The sequence below is a fragment of the Neomonachus schauinslandi genome, chromosome 6 (genome assembly GCF_002201575.2).
Source record: "Neomonachus schauinslandi chromosome 6, ASM220157v2, whole genome shotgun sequence".
Taxonomy (NCBI): domain Eukaryota; kingdom Metazoa; phylum Chordata; class Mammalia; order Carnivora; family Phocidae; genus Neomonachus; species Neomonachus schauinslandi.
The window spans coordinates 81,202,867-81,212,528 of NC_058408.1; the positions used below are offsets into that span (position 1 = coordinate 81,202,867).

At 48.0% G+C, this 9,662-nt stretch overlaps 1 protein-coding gene across 1 annotated transcript in view; it reads left to right on the top strand.

Annotated features, from left to right (window-relative positions):
• Nucleotides 1–8,800, top strand: part of NID1 (nidogen 1) — a 78,930-nt gene extending 70,130 nt beyond the window's left edge. The window contains exons 16-20 of the mRNA XM_021696082.1: nt 2,617–2,788; nt 3,689–3,846; nt 4,966–5,089; nt 5,736–5,848; nt 6,768–8,800. Coding sequence (XP_021551757.1) covers nt 2,617–2,788; nt 3,689–3,846; nt 4,966–5,089; nt 5,736–5,848; nt 6,768–6,889 — 689 coding nt within the window. The 3' untranslated portion in view covers nt 6,890–8,800. The remainder of the gene's footprint in view (nt 1–2,616; nt 2,789–3,688; nt 3,847–4,965; nt 5,090–5,735; nt 5,849–6,767) is intronic.
• The last annotated feature ends 862 nt before the right edge of the window (nt 8,801–9,662 follow it).

The window sequence follows — 9,662 nt, forward strand, 5'->3', positions numbered from 1 at the left end:
TAACTCATCAGCTGACTTGCAGGTATTTTCGATCAAAAGACATTGTTGTGCCAATGATAGGTCTTGTATAAAATCTTCTTGCTTCCTCTGCAAAACACTCAAGTCAAAGATACACCTTCTAAATGTATGAGCCTCATTTGGTATTTCTTTTGACTTGGGGCTGAATGTCGCTTTTCCAATTTCCAGTTTAATGTTTCCATGACAATTGATATTCCCAGAGAGTCGCTGTGCCTGTGGAACAGCCTGTGGGGAAGTTTTTTTTTCCCCCTTCCTTGGCTCCTTCACAAAAGATGATGCAGCAGGAGCAGGAATCAAGCAGAGGTTGACTTAAATATGTCTAGCTTCGGACATAGACCCCACATCCTTTTCTAGAAGCCAAGGTGCTACTTAAATAATGTCTGCCAGTTTTCATGGTTTGGCTTAATGAACAGAATTTTGAAAATGCCTTTTTGCGTCTTCTCCCTCTCTCTGTTAAAAATGTTGTTGCTGTTATCTCTGGTTTGACTTGCAAACCCCGTGGAAGAGGGGAGTAGGTCATCACTGCTATTTCCTGTTGCTTCTGGAACTGATAATCATCCAAGAAAGCTTTAAGCTCAGTAAGGAACATTCCAGGCCAAAGTCCACTGTGAAAACACAGAATGAAACTAGAATGTGATCTTTGTAGAGGGAAGATCACTGGGGAAAATTCTCTTTTATTTAAAAAGGGAGAAAGAAACTTCCACTTCATCCTTTATCATGGTACAGGTAGGTGCCTCCCTAGTGAGTGAAGGTAGAATGGGGTCCCAATGCTAAGCGTCTCTCTCTTTCCTTGAGTTAAACTCCTACCCAAATATCTTTAATAAGTATCCTAATCTGTTTCCTCTTGACATAAGCAGTATGGAAAATACCGCCTTGCTGTCTTCCCTTCTTAAGAAGCCCTGACTGCACAGTAAAGGGTGAGGTTTTCCAGACATTTCTTTGGCGTGATAGTTCAAAAAGAAGTTTTTTCCTGGTTGGAGGAGGAGGTTTGGTTGCTCTTGGGTTCGAAATCAGGACCGGAGCTGTTTCTAAGGAGATGGAATGACACGGAGTTTCTGGGTGTCCCTGGATGTCTTGTGAAATAGTGCTATTGAACAGCCTTCCCCCCGACTTTCCTGTCTGTGTGTCTGAGTCGTCAGTGTCCCTGGCAGAGGATGTGCTCATCCCAGATAGACCCTGGAATGATTTATTCTGGTTTTGTCTGAAAGACACCAGAAGTCTTCCGAGGTCAGCCTTGCTGCCCCTTCTCCCCTAGGGACGTGGGAAATATTTTAATACCTCCCAAATCTCTGCTTCTGGTTTGAATAATAAAAACCTTGTTCAAGGGCTGTTTCTCATTCTTAATAAACTTCCTCTGGCAGGGGTCCTTTCCGGGGGGGCGGGGCTTTGGTGTTTCCAGCATCCACAGTCAAGGTCATATTAGGAGTCAAGTGAAGGCTGATCTGAGAGAGCCGAGGGTCTGAACCGCTTACACATTGGCGAAAAACACAGTGTGGGAATGATTTCCTCAAACCTGGGATCCCTCGGGTAGAGTAGCTTCTTCCTTGGCCTCTTCCCCTTCCTGGCTTCCAGCCATACTAAGTGACCTTTAGCTGTCGAATCAGTAAGATTAGGAAAGAATCCTAAGTGACCAGTAAAACCCTGGTGGGGATCTAATGTTTAGTTTGTTTTTATTTGTAGTCAGGGCATCATTTCAGTCTTGAACTTGTGGTTAGGTTAGGTGGGCACTGAAGGCTCATATTGCAGTGGGCTTACCCTGTGGCAAGCCCTGGCTTGAGAATCAGTCACTTATAACCTAGTACGGACTCTGGGAGTGTTACTTCTGATAACTGACGCCCCTTCTTTGCACTTTTCATATTTGTATAAAAGAAATAACAGCTATGATTTCTTGCTATTACTTCTCTGAGATGACCCTTTTCCCCCAATAACTAGTGAATAAGGCAAATCTATTTTTTGTTCCATTCCCATCTTAAGATCTTCCTATGCCTCCCCTTTGCTCATGGGATAAGCTCTAAGCTCCTTAACACGGGCATCCTAACTTCATCTCTGGCGGCTCTCCCATCCTCACAGACTCCAGCCGTCTAAAATTATATATAGTTCACTTCAAGCCATGTCCAATCTTCCTTTATACTTATGTGCTGGTCCCACCACCTGGCATCCCTCAGCTAAGATCTTTGCCTGACAGACTCCTGCTGGTCCTTCAGGAGCCAGCTTCACGAGGTGTCACTTCCCCTAGAAATCCTTCCTGGGTCTCCCCAGGCTAAGTCTGGTGTCCGCCTCCATGTTCCCATAAAGCCAGAACTCAGTCTGAATTGTGATCGCTTGCGAGCTCCTGGAAGCCAGGGCCACAGCTGAGGTGTGATGTTGGGCTTGGTTCCCAGTATGGTACACAGGGTAGGTGTCTGCCAAGTGAATGAGTGACATTCTTTAATGCATCACTTTGAGTGTTGGTTAACTTATAAGCAACAAGCATTCCACATTCCCATTCGTTTTCCCAAAGTGCAAGGGTGGAACACCATGTGAAATAACACTGAGTAATCAGAAAAACCTAATCTCACCTGCTTAAAAAACCCAGCAGTGTCCTGTGTTTGGTTCTAGATCTTGGAAGTCCAGAAGGCATTGCCCTTGACCATCTTGGCCGCAACATTTTCTGGACTGATTCTCATTTGGATCGAATAGAAGTTGCAAAGCTGGATGGCACCCAGCGCCGGGTGCTGTTTGAGACTGATTTGGTGAATCCCAGAGGCATCGTAACAGACTCCGTGCGAGGGTAACTGTGTGTAAATATGCGTGTGGGTCTATTCAGTTTGCAGCTGCTTTTTTATATATTCTCAAGCGGTAGGCTCTAACTCTGGCATCGCCCTCCTGAAATGAATGCGTCACAGGATGAACAGGTCTCAGTGGGTGGCTTAGAGATCTGCACGGTGAAATGCCAGAACATTTATCCCAGTTCCCTGTGACCATGGACTTGATCCCATGTTCCACTTTTAAATCTTTAAGGAAGGGACCCTGTAAGTCGACAGCTCAGAAATTGGTTATTTCCATTTGAGTTGAATGTGGATCAATACCTGTGTTGTGTCAGCCCCAAAAGGGTATCAGAGGAGCATAAATGTACCCCTGGGGCTCAGGCCAACACACCATGGACCCCTGGAAGACCCCTTCTTGGGTTTTGTCATCACATCAATGCTTTCTCTCTTTTTCCCTACAACAGGCTCTGAATCTTACACACCACGCCCTCAGCGCCTTCACACTTTGATCCCTTCCCTGTGAGGCCACATCCCTAGTTCTGTGGCCCCGTGGCCACCTCCCTGATGGCAGATGCTGTGCCCCCCTGTGTAGGGACAGCAGACAGGAATTCCCACGTCTGTCTCATTGTGGTGATCTGCTTTGTGCTGTCTTTTTGACCCACTTTAGCGAGATAGAACATGTCAGTTATGTTTAAGGGAAGCGAATTCACTAGTAAAGAGTAACCAAATTCAAACAACCCCCAAATCCAAGTCTCTTCCCAAAGGAGAACATGTCTTATCGTCTCCAGACCCGTTTTAGCCACACTGTGTTTGAACACCTGCTAATGTCTTCATCGTGGGTTTTTTTTTAAGTTGTCTTTGTAAACTTCTTCTCATCCTTTTCGTTATTTGTCTCCCTCTTTCCCTTCCTTTTCCTCCTCCAGGAACCTTTATTGGACCGACTGGAACAGAGATAGCCCCAAAATTGAAACTTCCTACATGGACGGCACGAACCGGAGGATTCTCGTGCAGGATGACCTGGGCTTGCCCAACGGGCTGACATTTGATGCCTACTCATCTCAGCTCTGCTGGGTGGACGCAGGTGACGGAAAGCCCCAGGCCTGACTCCTGGCTTTGGAGCAGTGCTTTTTTTTTCTTCTTTAAACTAAACATTTATTCTTACCCACTGCGGGCTAGTATCTGTTCTGGGGAAGATGGTGTGAGATAGCTCTTTCACTTTCTTGCGCAAAAACAGCTGCCCATCTTTGCTCTGCGATGTATTGTTTCTCAAGGCTTGACGCTCGCTGTCCAAGGGCAAGTTCTCAGTCTTCTCAGTCAAGAGTCAGCAACCTCTAGCCCATGGGCCAGATCCAACCAGCCACCCGCTTTAGTACCACCTGGGTCTTATGAATGGTTTTTACATTTTTAAATGTTAACATTGTAAGAGGTTACATAAATGCCTCCAGCATGTCCTCAATTGTGCCTCTTGGCCCACAAAACCTAAATTAATTACCATCTGGCCCTTGGAGAGAAAGCGTGCTGACCCCTTGAGCCTGTCCTCATCCTAATATCATCTATTATGCAATTCATGCCTTACATTCCTATAGCTCGAATCTGTCCCCAAGGACTCAGGCGGGACTTGGAGCCAAGGAAGAGAAAGGCGTGCAGTCCTGCTGTGAGCCCCTGCTGTGGGGTGTGCCTGAGGCAGGCATGTGGGCGGGATGCTCCTTCGGGGAGCAGGGTCAGTCAGCTGTCCGTGTCTGTGGAGTACCGTACCTGCCCTGTTCCCAACACTGCTGGCTGCCATCGTGGGGCAGGGTGTAGGGGCTGCATCTTGCGTCCAGGGTAAGGGCTCTGAGTGAGGGGAGGGAGGGCCTGGGAGGCTTCAGGGGGTAGGGACTTGAGCGAGACCTGGAAGACGTCATCATTCCTACTAAGTCCCCAGCCGCTCTGGGAATGAGTGGAGCAAGGAACGGCCCCTCGGCTCCGGCCCACGTCGGAACCAGGTCTGGGTCCCCCAGCGGAGGTGGGAGTTGGCCAGCGACAGGGGCAAGGCAGGGCAGAGAGAAAGCTTTCCACGGTTGAAGAGCGGGTCACGTGTGTTCTCCAGGATCTGTCATGGTCGCACTGACTTCTCTCACCCTTGCGCTCATCACTCGTCTTGACACAAAGGGGCCGTCTCATGTGTGCACAATGAACGCCTTGTTTTCGCTCCACATAGGCACCAGTCGGGTGGAGTGTCTGAAGCCCGGGCAGTCCGGCCGACGCAGGGTTCTCGAAGGACTCCAGTACCCTTTTGCTGTCACCAGCTATGGGAAACATCTGTATTACACAGACTGGAAGACGTACGTCAGCAGGGGCTGGGGAGCCTGCCCTGCCACCCTGTCTCTGGGAGGCCAAGCCCCCTGCCATGTGGCCCCCTGCCTCATCCTTCTGGTTGTTAGGAAAGGAGGGGGAAGAAGAGTGAGGGTGAGGGCGCCTGGGGTGGTGGGGGCAGGAGGTGCTGTTTATCATCTGGATGCTCCTGGATGGGCACCTACTTGGACTTCTGGAGCGTGTCTGTTCTCTCCCCACAAGCTGGCCCAAGGTCCCTCGGTGGGTGGGCTCCATGCCCATGCTGTGCCCCTACTTCATTTCGCTTCTTAAACTACAGTATTCCCACAGCCCCTTCTTGACCACCCATCCTGCACAAAGGAGGCTTCACACAGAGCAAGCAGCTGTGGTCAGGGGCATCTGGAGAGAAAGCTGCTTTCCCAGCTTGGAAGTTAGAGCTGAGGGGAGAGCTTAGCTCATCTTTGTCCTTTTTTAAGAAGCCAGAGAAACGCAGGCTTGTCCCTTCACAGGAGGAGGGAGGGATGGCTAGGAAGGCAGGCCACCGTGTCTCTGCGTGGCCTCTGGTTTGTCCCCAAAACCACAGAAGAGGCTGCCCTGTAGACAGAAGGTTCGAGCCATCAGATATGTCTTTACCTTCTGCCCTTTGGTGTTCCGTAGGAATTCCGTGGTCGCTGTAGACCTTGCTATTTCCAAAGAGACGGATACCTTCCACCCCCACAAGCAGACCCGGCTATATGGCGTCACCATGGCCCTGGCTCAGTGTCCCCAAGGTAACTCACCTGTGCTCTTACTGTTCAGGGTGCCCTGAGGCTGCAAGCCCACACCCTGGCCTCTTGCAGCCCTCATCACGTGGCAGGTGAGACCCAGTCCCTTCCATCATGCGTCTTCCATTATTTAGTGGGTGAGCCACGTAGAAAACATTAGGGGATGAGGTGGAGATGGTGGACCAGGGTGAGGGAAAGCGCTGAATCTTGGGCTGGCTCTAGAAGTGAGTGGTCTTCAGGTTCCAAAGAGGAACATCCGTGTTATGATCTCTGCTGCTTTCAAAGTCCATCGATTTGGCCTCACAGCCACAATAATAATTGTTGCTCCTAATAATGACGAACATGGATGAGGTGCTTACTGTGAGCTGCGTACTTCACATACATCGACCCGGCGTTCTCGGTGCTGTGTGCTCATTGGTTCACTAATCCTCATAGCAGCCCCACTGAGGTGGGTACTGTGCTTGTGCCCATTTTATAAGTAAGGAAAACTGAAGCCGCTGGCCCAGAGTCACACAGCTCAGAGGCACAGCTGGGGGTGAGCTAGGCAGCCCGGCTCCAGAATCTGCTCTCCCTGAACTCGCCCTCCTTGGCTTCCCACCTGCCCCCCCCACCACCCTGGTCCAATGTGAAGCCGAGTGGACAAGCTAGACAGAGAGCGCTTTGTGCTTGAAAATTCCAGCTCCGTGTTATAATGAGAGCTGGAAAATCCTTCCTGAGACCTGTTCAGTAGCTTTGATGGTAAATCGGCACAGTCCCCAACTCAGGAATCGGAAAACGATGTTTTTGCCCATCTGGCAGATCCTTAGTGAAGAGGATTCCCTATTCCTGGAGCACCCACATGCTTGGCCCCCTGGAAACTAAAGAGGGGGCTAATACAGAGGTTCCTCTCTTAGGGGGCAATTGAGCTGATTTCTGCCTTTTCCAGGTCACAACTATTGCTCAGTGAACAATGGTGGCTGCACCCACCTCTGCTTGGCCACCCCCGGAAGCAGGACCTGCCGTTGCCCTGACAACACTCTGGGAGTTGACTGTATCGAGCAGAAATAAAGACAAGAGTGCCTCATTCCCTCTGCAAGTATTCAGCAGCACCCTATTTGAAAGGGTCCAGACTGAAAACTATCTGATCTGGTGGCCACCACGCCCAGATCCTATCCAGCCTGAGCCCCAACAGTGTTCCCCTCACTGTCCCCCAAAACATATGCCCTGGGCTTCCAGAATGGGAAAATCTCTTCCCCTACACACAGACAGAAAACCCTCCCAAGGGAGGATTATATGCCCATCCCAGTGCTCTGGAACCTTTCCCCAACTTAGCAGCCCAGTGGTGAGCAGAGACTCCCCAGGCCTGAGCTGCCCCCTCCCCTGTGGCCTTATGAGCTCAGCCTCACTCTGACACACCTGCCATCCTGTTATCTCCCTGACATACCAGCCAGGGCCACCCAGGCGAGGCTGTGAATGAAGGAGGGAGTTAATCCTCCCTCGCTTTTCTCTTGGTGCTCAGATTTCCCTCATCCTCCTAGCTTTCTCCCCCTGAGTCTGTACCACCTGCATCCTGCCCAAGGTCCCCATCACAGTGAGTAAGCCTTGGCCTTCATTCAAAACCCACCCTGTCTTAGGGCTATGTGGATACTTGTGGGCCGTAAGGAGCAGCCCCTCCCAGATAAGTTACTGGCATTTCAGCAGGTAGGCAAAGCCTTCAGTCAAAAGAGTGTCCAGTGGCAGGAATTTCAAGGTGTAGAGTCAGGTGTTTGAGGATGAGGATTTTTCAGAAGTGCTTACTTAATTTACACCAGTGGTTACCAGATTATTCCTGTTTGCGCAAAGCACCTGGATCCCAGCATCTGGTCTCTTGAGTAGCCTGGCCCCACGGCTGGCACCGATGCCCCGCCTCCCTCACTTCGGGCATAGCTGGGGGCTGGTACCAGTGATGACTCCCCTATGGGCCCTTCCCTCCCTCCCGCACTGGTGAGAGCTGATCTACAGTCAACATGAGCTCACTTCTCCTTTGTTTCTCCCTCTGCTCATGGCCCTTGCTGGCTGTCTTTTCATCAAAGAGGGCCAGGTTGAGTATTTGTACTACTGACCCAGACCCTTGATTGCTCATTGGTGTAATTAAAGTGACCATTGCCACCTGTCATGTTTATGTGTTTAGAAACATCTCCAGGCCAGACGAGTAGCTAGTGTTACCTTTTATTGGCTGCTTCCCAGAGTTGCAAAACAATCGGAATTTTGGATTGAAAGCTGAGCATATAAGGAGTTGGGAGTCAGGAAGGATTAGGGTAAGGGAGTAGAGAAAGCTCAGTGGAAAGTACCAAAAAGAGACTGATCAAGAGGAAAGGGTAGAGAAGGGCATTTGACGACAGCAATGAGAGAAACTCTTTAATAATCCCAAAGAGAAAATGGCACCTTTTGCCAAAGAACACTTATGCTTGAAGACATGGAAGAATTTGCTTGTTTTTCTCCTTGGGGCAGAGATCCTTCCCCTTATCTGCAAACCTCAGGGAGTTCATTCCTCCCTGTCCCACCTGTACCTCCTCCCCACATTGTCCTCATCTGCTTCAGCATCCCAGTGGCACCTGGATCGGGAAAGAGCCTTTCCCTGAATAATTGGAGTTTGTTTCGAGAGCCAGATATATCCCCCAAAATCACACGATTTGGGGAACACATGGGTCTTTTATCCAGCCCAGCCCCCTGAATTAGTTTTGCTTATTTTTTATATTTATCGTTCCATATCAAACCCTCTATATCAAATGTTTGTCATGATTTTGTATAGGTTTTTATAACTATTTTATTCATTTTACTAGATTCATTCTAAAAGTTTTCAAATGGTCAATTCTTAAACTGTGGAATCCACTGAAGGTGCTTATTAACTGTTCCCCCAGATTTATACAAGTATTGGATGATTCCTTGAGTTTACAGCTGTACAAATATCAGTGCAGAAAATTAAACAATTTTTTGTTAAAAAAAATCTTTATCTTGTTTGAATGAAGACATTTACTGTTGGGGGCTGATTGAGGATAAGACAATAGCCATTTAATAATTTGAATATAAAGTTACCAAATCCAGCAATTCCACTTCTAAGTATACACCCAAAGGAATTGAAAACGGGCTCAAACAGATCCAGTGTTCACAGCAGCATTTTCTCGATAACCAAAGGTAGAAACAGCCCAAGTCCCATCAACAGATGAAAGGATAAATAAGTGTTGTACTCCTACGATGGAATGTTTAGCCATAAAAAGGAAAGAAGTTCCAGCATGTTACAACATGGATGAAATTTGAAGTCATTATGCTAAGTGAAAGAAGCTAGACACAAAGGAACAAATATATGATTCCACATGTATGAGGTCCCTCGATTAGGCAAATTCACAGAGACCAAAGGTAGACTAGATGTCACCAGGGCTGGGGCCAGGGCGAATGGAGAGTTACCACTTAATGGTTTCAGAGTTTTTATTTAGGGTCATGGAAGAGTTTGGGATGTAATGATCATACAACATTGTGAAAGTACTCAATGCCACTGAATTACACACTCAAAAATGGTTAAAATGGCAAATTTTATGTTACATATATATATTCTACCACAACTCTTCAAGATTAAGAATGTGATATACAAGAACTGTTAAATGTGCACTTTAAATAAGTGAATTGTATGGCATGTGAGTTATAGCTCAATATAGTTGTTTTTTTTTTTTTAATCACTAAAAAAAGAAAAGCTTGTGATGGAAGATTGGCAAGTTGCTGATCACTGTAGTAGTTGCCTATATTCTAAAGATGCCAAGATTCTAGTCTAGGTAGTCCTGTGAAAGGACTTTGCAGATAGAATTAA